At 38.4% G+C, this 14,271-nt stretch overlaps 1 protein-coding gene across 1 annotated transcript in view; it reads left to right on the top strand.

Moving 5' to 3' along the window:
* Positions 1-13,188, top strand: part of GFM1 (G elongation factor mitochondrial 1) — a 52,662-nt gene extending 39,474 nt beyond the window's left edge. The window contains exons 14-18 of the mRNA XM_006079558.4: positions 2,673-2,835; positions 4,403-4,547; positions 10,815-10,975; positions 11,743-11,796; positions 11,955-13,188. Of these exons, the coding sequence (XP_006079620.2) occupies positions 2,673-2,835; positions 4,403-4,547; positions 10,815-10,975; positions 11,743-11,796; positions 11,955-12,086 (655 nt within the window). The 3' untranslated portion in view covers positions 12,087-13,188. The remainder of the gene's footprint in view (positions 1-2,672; positions 2,836-4,402; positions 4,548-10,814; positions 10,976-11,742; positions 11,797-11,954) is intronic.
* Positions 13,189-14,271: the final 1,083 nt, after the last annotated feature.

The following is a 14,271-nucleotide window of genomic DNA, read 5'->3' as shown; positions in this document are numbered from 1 at the left end:
AACTGCATTAAGAGAATCTTATCCCTATAGAGTCCTTGAGATCTTAGTTTCTTCATAAAATTTCATTAATGGTTAATCAAGAGATCATTATCCTCAAAGTTGAATAATTTATGAGTTACCTTGAAAGTAGCAAAATTATTATAAGTTTCTGCTGCTGCTAAGTTGCTTCAGTCGTGTCCGACTCTGTGCACCCCAGAGACGGCGGCCCACCAGGCTCCCCTGTCCCTGGGATTCTCCAGACAAGAACACTGGAGTGGGTTGTCATTTCCTTCTCCAATTATAAGTCTCTGGAATCGTGCTAATTAAATTATTGTTTTAAATAACTATATGAAAATAAGTAAAAACACCTATGGCTTGCAACTTGGGTAACACTGTAAAGTCAAAATAAATCTACAAAATAAGATATACAGTAAAACCAACACAATTCTAATTAACATTAACTTTTATGTGAGAAATGATGTTTTGCCAAAATGAAACTCTTTCACAGAATGTCAGTGGTCTGACCACAAGAGCATGGATTCTTTTACCTTCAGCATGTGTATTCACTGCCTACCAAGTGGTGTCTTAGTTCTTCCGCTTCTCTAAGCTCCAGGAAAATCTCTTCGTGCAGTGTCCTTACAAGGCTTTTGAGTTGAATGCATCATGTGTAAATCTGTTTACATTCTTACTGTCCTTCTAGAAGCATGTTTGATTGTTGGTCTTGGTGCAAATTCTGGCTCTACCACTTAAGAGTTGTGTCACATTTGGCAAGTTACTTAGCTTCTCTGACCCTCAGGTTTGTCACCTGTAAAATAATGATAAGAAAATAGTGCCTACTCCATGGGTCTGTGATGAAGAATAAGTACTACAGTCCATAAAAAGCGCTTAGCACAAGCCTGGCACTTGCATCCTCTTACTTGGCATCCCCTCGATTATAAACTCAGCCAGGATCCCTGGAACTGCATGGCTAACTCGTTTGTGAGCTGGTCTTCCAGGGCACTGCTGTCCATTGGAACTTCGTGCAGCAGTGGGAATGTTCTGGCGGCGCGCTGTCCCGGACAGCAGCCACTCCACACTGGCCTGTTGGTCGTTTGCAGTGTGACTGGTGCAACTAAGGAACTGAATTTTAAATTTTATTTAATTTTAATTAACTTCAATTAAATATCCATGGTTAGTGATTAGCATATAAACAGCACAGATCTAGAGTATGTTGTATGGATATTATTATTAAATTAAAAACAAAATTGACATTGTCTTGGAGAACGTGAGAACGCCTAAGAATATGTCAGTAGACCCGTTTTGAAATCCCTTAGTAATTCTGTGGTGATTTGGCAGTTATTTCTCTTCTGCTGTCCTTCTTTTGGTTCTGATATCTGTTTACCTTTCAGCATTGTTTTCACCAGCCCATCCTGAAGCTCTTGGCAACTGCAACATTATTTAAAGGCCATTCATCAGGCACATTCACACTTAGGCTCTCTATGAAAACTCATTCCAAGCTGACATCTCTTACTGAAATTGCTATTTACTTCTGCCAAACCATTCACAGATTTCTATGCAGGAACAGATGTTCATTAATGTCCACTTACCTGCAGTTATCTGTAGACAACTTTGAAAGCAGCCAGCTTCTTCCATCTTATGGTCTTGAGGAAGGTTGCAGTTTAAAAGAAAAATGCCTTGCAAACAGTAGAAACTCATGAAATGTTTTTTAAGTGATATAGTAGCCTATATTTACATATATTTAATATGCATGCAAGATGCTTATGCCATCTTATTAATGTTGTCTTTAATAATTTGAAGTAAACACTGACCTGTGTCTATATATATGTGTGTCTATTTGGAGGACTTGACTTATGTTAATTGTGATGATTTTGCCATTAATCATTTTCAGGTGTTAGTTATCCTTCCTGAAACGCCCCTTTTTGTATTTTCTTAGTGCATAGTGTCCACGGAGAAGGCAGTGGCGCCCCACTCCAGTACTCTTGCCTGGAAAATCCCATGGATGGGGGAGCCTGGTAGGCTGCAGTCCGTGGGGTCGCTAGGAATCGGACACAACTGAGCGACTTCACTTTCACTTTTCACTTTCATGCATTGGAGAAGGAAATGGCAACCCACTCCAGTGTTCTTGCCTGAAGGATCCCAGGGACGGGGGAGCCTGGTGGGCTGCCGTCTATGGGGTCACACAGAGTTGGACATGACTGAAGCGACTTAGCAGCAGCAGCAGTCCATAGTGTCCAAGTTGTAAAATCAATAATTATCTGAATGAATTACTTGTATAACTCCTATTTTCAGATAACTGGCCTCAGAGAGATTTAGGACAGAACCCTGTGTCCTAGGGAAACAGAACCCTGTTTCCAAAAGAAAATGGGTAAGCTTTTTGGAATGTAGGTTAGAATAAGAACCTTTCACTGACTTTTTGTTTTAACGCTTTTACTTTCTACTTGTGAAATTCAGATAAATTAGCAGAATTAAAACCATGGATTACTTGATGGAGTACCCCACCTCTAAGTAAGAACAGAAAGGAGCGAATTCCTTTTTAAATAGCTTCTATAATAAAATTTTATAGCAAGGCCATCCTATTTGAAGGAAGAAGTAAAATTGATGAGAGGTGGTTTTTCATTTCAGTTAGTAGGAGTTTATTTCATTTTGGTAATTGCACTATGTTGATTTTCTTTTTCTTCTCATATTACTTTCAGGTTTGACTTTACACATAAAAAACAATCAGGTGGTGCAGGCCAGTTTGGAAAAGTGATAGGTGTACTGGAGCCTCTGGACCCAGAGAACTACACTAAGTTGGTGTTTTCAGATGAAACATTTGGGTCAAATGTACCAAAGCAGTTTGTGCCTGCTGTGGAAAAGGTAAAAACAAACAAAGCCTTTATTGCATTGAAAAAAATTAAAAAGTGTATTAGATATCAAATCATATTGCTGTCATGTATTCTGTGGTTCATTTTTGTTCCAGTCCTGCTTCTTTATCTGATTAAGCTCTCCATCTGGTTTAGAATCATTAAGTTCAAGAGCTATAAATATAGGCTATGACAATGAGAGGAAATCATTCTGTCTCTGAATCATAGTTATTACATTTCTCTTGATAAATTGAAACTACTTGATTGATTATAATTAGCAATTGAAATTTTCAGTAGTCGTTAGGGGTTTGTGAAAGTTTTACATGTAGTACCCTTGTAGTAGAATGGTCATGCATTAAGATTCCCAGCACCTGCGTGTGTTGTTATCTCTGCTAACGATTAATATGTCCTTGGGTAAATCAGTGTTCAGAGCCACTTTCTTTTGTAAATTGAGCATACAATACTTAATCCCGAACCCCTCACAAAATGGAGGATTGGATAAGACTCTGGATAAGATTTCTTTGGGAATTGTGAGGTGCTTTGCACATATAAGGGGTTATTTGTGTTTTGCCAACTTTCTACATCACTGGCTTTAAGACTGCTGTAAACCTTTAGCAACTGTCTATTCATAAAGACTGAGGTTATTTTTTAAAAACTTTTAACTTAGAAGTCTTTATTAACAGATCATGATTTTGGTTTTAGCATTAATTGTGGTAGCAGTTTTTGTGATCATCCATTATACTTAATTTCAAAACAGTATTTTGTCATTCACACAAGTGAATGTGTCATTCACACAAATTTAAATGATCTTTTATTATCCAAGATTAACATAGGTGAAGGAAAGCTTAGATATTTTACAGCATTCAGAGTTTACAATTTTGAAGTGTCAGAAATATATCGTACTACATGTGCAACTGTGTAAACTAACTAGAATTGCAGCAGCTCTACAAGTATTTAATGAATGAAAAAGAACTGCACACATAGCAAATTGCACCCTTGAAATATGTATAGTTTATTGTATATCAGTTATATCTCAGTAAAGCTGTGTCTTAAAAGAATTGCTTTGGAAAAATGAAATTAGTTTTTAATTTTAGTTCTTACATTGTGTAGCACAAAAATTATGTAGTGGTCTGCCAGTGAGTCAGAGCAGTAATAGGTATAGAGTAGGAGCTTAAGACACAGCTGTTGATAAGATGTCAGTTTTGATTAAAGTTTTACTTTAGGGAATTTCTTAGATTTGCCTTTCCTCTGTTTACGCCTTGTAAAATTAAGATCATGCTGAATCTATAATGTATCATGAGAGTTTAGTAATTCTTGAATATTAGGTTATGAGAAAGTGATTGCTAACACTCAGCATCATTTTCAAACCATTTCATACCTTTAAGTAATAGACTGTTCCAAAGGATTGCTCATCTACATTCCACAATAATAAAGCTTAAGGCTGTTCAACTTTAAAGAAATTAAAAAAAAAAAATGAAATATACATGAAAATGTTAAACTTCTGAATACTAAAATGTTTGAGGGTTTTTCTTAATGTATCTTCAAGTGAAGAGATACTCAAGAAGCTTATTCATTAACAGGGATTTTTGGATGCCTGCGAGAAGGGCCCTTTGTCTGGTCACAAGCTCTCAGGGCTCCGGTTTGTTCTGCAAGATGGAGCACATCACATGGTGGATTCCAATGAAATCTCTTTCATCCGTGCAGGAGAAGGTGCTCTTAAACAAGGTATGCTGCGCCTGGCACCTGCCACATCGATGAGTCTGCTTCCCGAGTGGACCATCAGAGCCACAGAAGGCGGCACTAGGTTGCTTAGGTCTTCCTCCCAACACCCCCCACTCCTTCTACCCGCTTCCCCTGGGGCAGTAGGCAGCACACCAGGGGACAAGATAGCTTCTGGACAGGTGTTCATAGAATCAGTGTGAGGAAAGATTACTATGTTTTCTTTTTTACAAAACTCAGATCCTACTTTGTTCTCTTCAATTATCTGGTATTTTTCATATGTTTAAATTCATAGATAATCTGTAAGTTGTATTTTTGATAGAGAAGACAAATGCTTAGAATTTTTAGAAATATTTTAAAGAAACATTAACTATAGTCATGCTGTTTTTAGTGATTTATTCAGATGTCAGAAGATCTATAAATTTGTAAACAGTTTTTTCACATATGACATTGTAGGCTTTTAGGCATTTGAAAGAATTCAGTAAACCTTATTCTCAGTGCAGATTTCTTACTAAACTGCTAAAATTGTCAACCTTTCTCACAAGGATTGCTAAGTCATTGCTAAGTCACTTCAGTCGTGTCCAACTCTGTGCGACCCCATGGACGGCAGCCCACCAGGCTCCCCTGTCCCTGGGATTCTCCAGGCAAGAACACCGGAGCGGGTTGCCATTTCCTTCTCCAATGCATGAAAATGAAAAGTGAGAGTGAAGTCGCTCAGTCGTGTCTGACTCCTAGCCACCTCATGGACTGCAGCCTACCGGGCTCCTCCGTCCATGGGATTTTCCAGGCAAGAGTACTGGAGTGGGGTGCCATTGCCTTCTCCAAGGATAATGTGTATTATAACCCTGATGATACCAGAACCATAAACAATTGCAGGTATATCTGATTGATTGCTTTTAAGAGAGAAAAGCAAATGACAGAGCAGTTTGATATCAGGGTTATTCAACAAAAAAATTTTAAGTTATAACTGAAAGTCAGAAAATTCATTCTGTTTGTCATTTCTTCCATATCCATTATATGATGATTCATTAGTTATGTCCATAAGTGTCTTTTCACAGAAAATGACATTATAATTCATAAAACATTTCATAAATATTTTTATCAAAGAGGTTCAAAATGGACAGCAGAAAATTCTAACACTTCATTTCCAGGCATTCAGAGAATCAGGATTTTATTGATTTTGTTTGAATTTTGGACGTGGTTGTTTTTAGTCTGTCTGCATCTGTGATCAGGTGTGGGGCAGTGGCTGGAGAAGGTTGCTTATTTCTTGACCAAGCCGCTAATTCTTTATTTTACTTAATGGGAGCCATTAATTATTTGTTATTTCATTTCCTAGCTGTGAAAGAGTAAAAGAATCCTTCATTTTCTTTATGCCAGCTAGCTGTCTATTAAAAATGCAGTTGAAATCTATGATCTAGAAACTTTGTCACAATCTGACAATTGTGTTAATAGGAAAAAGGAAATAAAGTCACAAAGTAAGATTTCATTAGGCATGACGGAGATGGAAATGGCAACCCACTCCATTATTTTTGCCTAGAGAATCCTGTGGACAGAGGAGCCTGGTGGTCTGCCGTCTGTCGGGTCACACGGAGTCAGACATGACTGAAGGGACTTAGCAGCAGCAGCAGCAGATTATGACACCTGCCTTTTGCCTTCAAGGGTGTTTACTACTTTAATAAGCCTTAAATTGATAATTTAGTTGTAATCACTTTATATTTTTCTCAGCTTTATTAAGGTGCAGTTGACAAAACTGAAATATTTTAAGTGATAATTTGATAAATGTATGCATTGTGATTTTTTTTTAGTATAGTTAAGACAAATTAGAAATCACCAACTATTCTATCCTGGAAATAGGTAGCTTTCCTGGGTAGGGGTTACATAAAGCAAGATAATTGGTAAAATCAATAAAGAGCGTCAGGCTTTTCAGTTGTACCCATATGAAATATAAATAAATGTAGATTAGATGTCCATAATATACACATACGTATATCCATGAAAACAATCTGTATGTCTATGAATATTAATTAAACAGATATGTACCATTTAGTTTTTAAAGACTTAAGTGTGCAGATACTCGTATGTGTGATTAATTGCCTGATAGGGAGGCAAAGGAAAAGCACTAGATGATAGTAGAACTGAGGCGTATTGTGGGGTTTTCGCCAGAAAAATATGTGCAAATGAACAGGGTGCTAGCATGAAAAACGAGTTAGTTTGCTGTTTCATCATCTGATTCTTTTTTCTCCATGATTAAAAGATAAAAGTGTAAAAGAATAAAAAAAAAAATTGCTGGGCTCTTAAGAAAATCAGCTTTTCATACACATACCTCCACTGATTATCATATAAGACTTTTAAGGTGGTAAATGTTGATAATTGAGCTTAATATCAGATTAACTTATACTTTTGAACTATTCTATTATCAAAATTGGAAGAAAAATAGTTCATGTGCTCATATGTTTTTAATTTAAAAAAGTGAAAACTGGAACTATATTCAGTCACAATTTAAACTTTATCCCTGAAATTAATCAGTGATATAACTAAAACTGAAACGTGAAATTAAATGTTCTTTCAGGGATTGGTTCACCCCATGGATGTTAACCGTTACCATCATTTTCTTTTCTTTTCTTAACTTTTCATGTTCTGCCCTGGTCTTAGTTGCAGCATGCAGGCTCTTTGATCTTCTTTGTAGCTGCAGGGTATTTTTAGTTGTGGCATGTGGGATCTTTAGTTGCGACATTCAAACTCTTAATTGTAGCATTCAAATTCTTAGTTGCAGGATGTGGGATCTAGTTCCCTGATCAGGGATTGAAGCCAGACTCCTGCATTGGGAGCGCAGAGTCTTAGCCACTGGACCACCAGGGAAGTCCCACCATCATTTTCTTTGGCCAGTATTTAGACCACTGTGCTTGGTCTCTCCACAGACATTTAATTTGTAGTTACTCTGCAGGAGAAATAAAGGCCTACCCAGGATTACATTCGCTCATTTTACTCATCATTGTCCCTTTTTTGATCTCCTGGGCTGAGTTTGAATCGTGGCTGTTCTTCATACTTAACTCTGTGGAAATGGGCATGTCCAGCTGCTTGCAGATAGTAATTCCACACTGTTAAATCAGAATGTACTTAAACATTGCACAGGCTTCCCAGGTGGTGCTAGTGGTAAAGAAGCTGACTGTCAATGCAGGAGACATAAGAGACACAGGTTCGATCCCTGGGTCAGGAAGATCCCCTGGGGGATGGCACGACAGCCCACTCCAGTATTCTTGTCTGGAGAATTCCATGGACAGAGGAACCTGTCGGGCTATAGTCCATAGGGTCACAAAGAGTCAGACACGACTGAAGTGACTTAGCACACAACACACTTGCACATATGTGTTTGGGCATAGTGAAAGCTTATCCCTCTTCCCTTCATATTACCTTTGACATGTTCCATGCCACCCATTCCCAGATTTTTGTCTCAGAGAAGTCACAGTAACATTTATTGATGACTTTTGTGCTGTGTATTAATATTATGCTAAGTACATGAATTATCATATCTTCCACAGTGACCTGATAGTTAAGAAAACTGAGACTCAAGAGTAGTTAATCGAATGACCCAAGGCTACTTGTTAGTGGTGGAACTGAGAGTTAAACCCTCACCAGGGTTCTAGCCCTTGACCACCTCCTCTCAAAACTCTTTGGCACCCAGCATGGTGTTTTCAGCTTTATCCCTAGTGGACTGAAATAGAAACATTACCACCTCTGCCCACCACTTGAGACTTAAAGGTCTTGTGATGGATGGTGTGGATATTTTCACTTCCTGCTATTCTCCTTCAGGAAAAAGTGCTTTTAGGACTTGGCTGCCATGTGACTATTGAAAAATGGCAGGATGAATTAGCTCTGGAGTCTTGTCATTACGGAATGGGACAGAGAAAGCATGAAGAAAGGCAAGTGAATCAGAAGGTGGATTTGGGAAGAAAGAAGGAATTAAAAGGAGGGTGGGGGAATATGAAACAGAACTGGACAGGTCGCCCTCAACAGTTAAAGGATGGACACTGTATACTTGGCCCCTTCTTTCCCTTTAGGATATGATGACTCTTTTCACACTTTAGCTCTTTTATGTTACTGACCTTTTGAAAACACTAGATAATATGTAACTAAATATGTCTGTTCACATCCCTCTTTCTGGGTACCTCTGTGTGTGTGTGCTCAGTCATGTCTGAGTCTTTGCAACCCCATGGACTGTATAGTCCACCAGGCTCCTCTGTCCATGGGATTCTCCAGGCAAGAATACTGGAGTCAGTTGCCATGCCCCCCAGGGGATGTTCTCAGCCCAGGGATCAAACCTGCATCTCCTGTCTCTTGCATTGACAGGTGGGTTCTTTACCACTAGCACCACCTGGGTTCTGCATTAATTACATTTATTTAGAGCCAAGGACGGAGAAGGCGATGGCACCCCACTCCAGGACTCTTGCCTGGAAAATCCCATGGATGGAGGAGCCTAATGGGCTGCAGTCCAGGGGGTCACGAAGAGTCGGACACGACTGAGCGACTTCACTTTCACTTTTCTCTTTCATGCATTGGAGAAGGAAATGGCAACCCACTCCAGTGGTCTTGCCTGGAGAATCCCAGGGACGGGGGAGCCTGGTGGGCTGCCATCTATGGGGTCGCATAGAGTCGGACACGACTGAAGCGACTTAGCAGCAGCAGAACCAAGAAAGCCCAGCCATTGTGGTAACCCAAGAAGTTACAAGAAATAGAGCTGCTTCCATAGTCTAGAATTTTTAGTGTAAACTGCTTTAGATGTCTACATAGTATTCTGCAGGGCTTCACTAATGATGCTGAGGAATCTGCAGAGCTCACTTATCCCTCTTTTGAAATCAAAACTCACTAATTAGGACTAATGAGTCAGAGGTAGGTCTGAGCTAAGATATGATTTGAACTAGAAAATATTTCAAAGAAATCAAGTATATTAAATGGCTGTTCTTCTAAGTATTGCACTTAAGTTAGTAGTATCTTTAGAACAAGTGGTTTAGGGAATATACAAGAATAATTGCTGACTAGTTTATTATAAACAGAATTGTTTCTTGGGAAATTAATAATTTTTTGAAAAATTACATATTTCTTTGTCACCTTTTCGTGCTTTGTTGAAAGTCTTTTATATGTTATTTATCTGGGGCCGTGCTGGCTCTCCGTTGCTGTGCGGGCTTTCTCTGGTTGCACCGAGGGGGCTGCTGTTCGTGTGTGCACAGTCTTCTCACTGCGGAGCTTCTCTTGCGGAGCGCGGCTCCAGGCTCAGCAGCTGCAGTAGGGCAGCGTGTGTTCTCAGTAGCTGTGGCCCACAGGCCTAGTTGTTCCGTGGCATTTGGAATCTTCCCAGATCAGATCAAACCTGCATCCCCTGCATTGGCAGGCAGATTCTTACCCACTGTACCACCAGGGACATCCTGCTTCAAGTCTTTAAAGATAATCCATCCAGTCTGAGGCTGAAGTATTATTCCACACTGTCATGTCCATATTAAATTTGAGTGTTGGAAGTTACATTCTCTCCACATTGTTACATTTGTCCCTTAAGCATCTGTTACAGTAAGAAGTATTCTGGTTATGTACTAAGTGGGACTAAAAAAAAATAAGTGTGGGCATACACATTGGGGTATAGTGCTTAAATGACCATTAGCATCTCAGCCAGTGTCTTTATTTTGTTGGTGAAGAAGCTCAATACCTGGATTGATTGTGTTTTTCCAAAAGGCATGTCACTTATTAGAGGCAGAGTAGAAAGCAGAAACTTGTATTTCTAGCTCTCAATCAGGTATTGAAATTGTTTAGCCTAGACAGATCTCAGGCCTGACTTGATTATTGTCTCCAAGTATAAATGTCTGCCAGGGACCAACAGGAAAGGGTTGATTTGCCTAGGTCAGAGACTCAACAGCTAGTGAGGATCTCAGAAAGAATTAGTGACCGTTAACTGCATAATTTAAGTGGGAAAGGACTGTATTGAATGTTGTTCTAAGACTCCTTTTATCTTATTCTCTGCAACCTCATGATTTTTAAGGATAAAAATATGGTAATGGAAATACTAATATTAGAATTAAGTGTTGTCTTTCTGGAAATTCTATTTAAGAGTGGCTGCTACTGCTGCTAGAAAAATGAGTCCAGATCAAATATTTTAATCTTATCATTTTTGTGTGTACCTTTGGGAGAGTACTTTCCATCTCCCTTTTGTACATCTGGGTAAGGAAAGAGTTCCAATTTGTTTAAAGATTAATAAAGCGATGTATTATTTATTTTTTTAAACTCCAGCCCTGGCAAATACAGCATTATGTATTCTTGAGCCTATTATGTCGGTGGAAGTTATAGCCCCAAATGAATTTCAGGGACCAGTGATTGCAGGAATTAACCGACGCCACGGGGTAATCACAGGACAAGATGGAATTGAGGACTATTTTACACTGTATGCAGACGTAAGTACTGCTAGTCACTGACAACCTTGCCTTTATTATACACAGGAGAAAATCAGGATTAGCTTTTGTGTTTGGAAATTGTAGAGCAAATTGGCACATTTCCCTGGCTATTCAAGTTTTGAATTTGTGATTGTATATGTGTGTGTCAATTTCTATATTTTGCTGTTAGAGCATCTCTTTAAGTGTAAAAGGTAAAAATGAGATTCATTTCAATGTAGGCCTTTTGTATGTCATTTTCTTAGATGTACAATTACCCTTCTTCCTCATGATAGCTTTATTTACATAGCTGTTTTCTTATGTTCTCATTTACTAGGATATTTATCTCCTTTGCCTTACTTGACTTAAAGTTCATGGGAGAAAGGGTTTAGTCATATTACCTAAGGTCTCCTAGAAGACATTACTGTAGGCATATCATTGAGGAGTCCAGAGAAAAGCTGTATTAATTTCACCTTTTCACAGAAGAAACACTCTGAGCACTTGAGCTGCAGCCGTGTGGAGTGGGGATGAGGGCGAAGGCTGTCAGTGGTGTCCATTCCGTGAAACTGAAAGATCAATTTGTTAGTTGTGACTGTCAAATGAAATGATCTTCAAATTGGGTTTCTATTCGCAATAAAGCAAAAATAAGTTTTTCTTTGGCTTCTAATTCTTTTAAACCAAGAGTTACTAGTAGATACCTGAGTCTAAAGGAGTTAAATGGCTAAGGCTTCTGTGTTTTTCTCAAATATTTTCCAATAAGCAATGCTGAAGTATTTACTGCTTGTTTTCAGGTCCCTCTGAATAATATGTTTGGTTATTCTACGGAACTTAGGTCATGCACAGAGGTAAGCAGGTGTTTAAATTTTACTTCAATGCTCTTCAAGAGGTCATCCTACAAAACGATCATTTTTGTGAAATCTTGGCTTTGCATGAATTTCTTTACTTGATAGTTTTTGGAGGTCTGGTTTTTTAAAATCTTTTTGATTTTGTTTTGAACCCCCAGGGGAAGGGAGAATATACAATGGAGTATTGCAGATATCAGCCATGTTCACCAGCTACACAAGAAGAACTCATTAATAAGTATTTGGAAGCTACAGGTCAACTTCCTGTAAAAAAAGGAAAAGCCAAGAACTAATTTTTCTCACTTTGTTGACGAACTTTAACTGTATCTGCAAGTTTGGATACTTTAATGGATTCCAGTGGAATAAATTCAGGCTGAAAACAAGTAACTTTAGAAGCCCTTCCTATATATTCAGGAGTTTCTATTATGTAAAGGTTAATTCTGTGTATATCTCAACTCTGTTAATTGGTTTTATACCGCAAATAAAATATGGTTATTATCAAAATATATTTAATATTTATTTGAGAGAGGAGACTTATTTCTGTTCTACTTATAAGCTTAGAACATATATAAACTTGCAGATTTTTCAGCATAAGAATTTTCAGTATACAGAAAAGCTGAAAACACAGTAGAAAGAACAGCCATATACCATCCGTCTAGACTGAATAGTGAAGTTTTGTTAAAGAGTGTTTATCAGATAATAATTTGTCATATTTGCAGTTTGTTGTCCATTTGTGTCACATCCATTCTTTAAAAAAATATTGTTTTGCTGAATACTTGAAAGTGAATTGCATAGATCATGATACTTCTTCGAGTGTCACTTTTTTTTGTTTAAGAGTGGGGTTCCTTTGCGACAACCTGGATGGCCCTAGATGGTATTATGCCAGGTGAAATAGGTTAAAGACAGATACTATAATGATTTTACTTATATGTGGATCTAAAAATCAAAACAAATGAACAAACATGACAAAACTAAGTCTCATAGACACAGAGAGCAGAGAAGTAGGTGGTGGTTAAAAGGGGCGGGGGGAGGGGGGGCAGTGAAATAGCTGACTGAGGTTAAAAGGCACAGACTTCCAGTTCTAAAATAAATGAGTCATGGGGATAAATTTTTTTTTTTTTTAAACAAAAAAGGATTCCATATGATCTTAATGGAGAATGTTTTTCAGATTCTTCATTGGGGTATTAAAATGCTAGCTAAATTTCTAGCTGTTTTATATAAAGCTGATGGCTTCAGTTTGTGGCTTATACACATTTGTAACTGCTTGTTTTCAGGGGTATAAATGTTACTTTTTTGCAGACCTGTGAGGCAAAAAACAGACCCTTGTATATGCTTGTCTGAGTTCATTTTAATGTTTCTACAGTTTGGAAATAATAAAATACTACTTACAGGGTTGTTGGGTAGTCTGTTTCATCCACGCAGTAAATGTTAGTTGAATTTGAGTCTGTTGGAATGTATCACATACTGTGTTCAGATTATGAAAGACAAATGCTAAGCTTTTGTTTCTAGGGTGTATTGGACTTTGCCAGGAAGTTCTGCCATATTGTTCAGCATTGGCTCATCCAAAAAACAAGAATAAGATCTCATAGGAACCCATCCAAGACCAGAACCAACATCTTTTGTTGACTCAGTTTGGTTATAGTTGGTAAAGACCACATTACCAGCCAAAGTCTGCAGAAGGAAAAAATTAATGACAGCATTTATAAATAAGGGTTTCTTTTATCCTGCCCTTAGGATAATTGTTGGCTAATTTAAAGAAAGACTATTGTTTGCGTTGGAGAATGGTAGCAGCGCTAGACAGTAGAATCACCGTGATTCCCAACCCTGGCAGCAGGGCTGGGAATTTAAAAGTTACCTGTGGAGCTTTAAAAAATATCCAGGCCTACCCTTAGGTACTGCAGCTTCTTTGGATCAAGAGCAAAGGTTTTCCAGCGTATTCTAACATACAGGCACGGTTAAAGACCCTGCAGTATCACCTGTACCTGTGAAACGTGAAACGTTCACATGTGTCATATTGTTAATACTCTTGTGTGTGGTGGTAGATTTTGGGCTGTTAGTTCTTAGCTTGGTAACTTTATCTGTAAAGATACACAGTCGATTTTCTATCCCTTTCCTCCTTGCTCACTCTTACATTTAGGTTAAGTCACTACACTGTCGCTGTGACAGCCGGGTCTTAGTTACGGCACTCAGGGTCTTTGGTCTTTGTTGTGGCTTGCAAACTTTTAGCTGCAGCACATGGGATCAGTTGTCTGGCCAGGGATCAAACCCAGGCCCCTTGCATTGGGAGCACAGAGTCTTAGCCACTGGACCACCAGGCAAGTCCCACTAAAATCTAATACTGAAGTTATAGAGTTTTTCATATTTTAATACTTTTGAAATATGGATGGGTCTTAAAGTTGATGCCAGTTAACCAAGGCAGCCTCCAGGTTAAGTAGTAAATTGTGACATATAGGAATAAATCCCTTTGTAGAAAACATC

This window comes from Bubalus bubalis, chromosome 1 (assembly GCF_019923935.1).
Source record: "Bubalus bubalis isolate 160015118507 breed Murrah chromosome 1, NDDB_SH_1, whole genome shotgun sequence".
In the NCBI taxonomy this organism is placed as follows: domain Eukaryota; kingdom Metazoa; phylum Chordata; class Mammalia; order Artiodactyla; family Bovidae; genus Bubalus; species Bubalus bubalis.
Note: the sequence above shows the minus strand (reverse complement) of the source record. Positions and strands in the feature narration are given on the sequence as shown.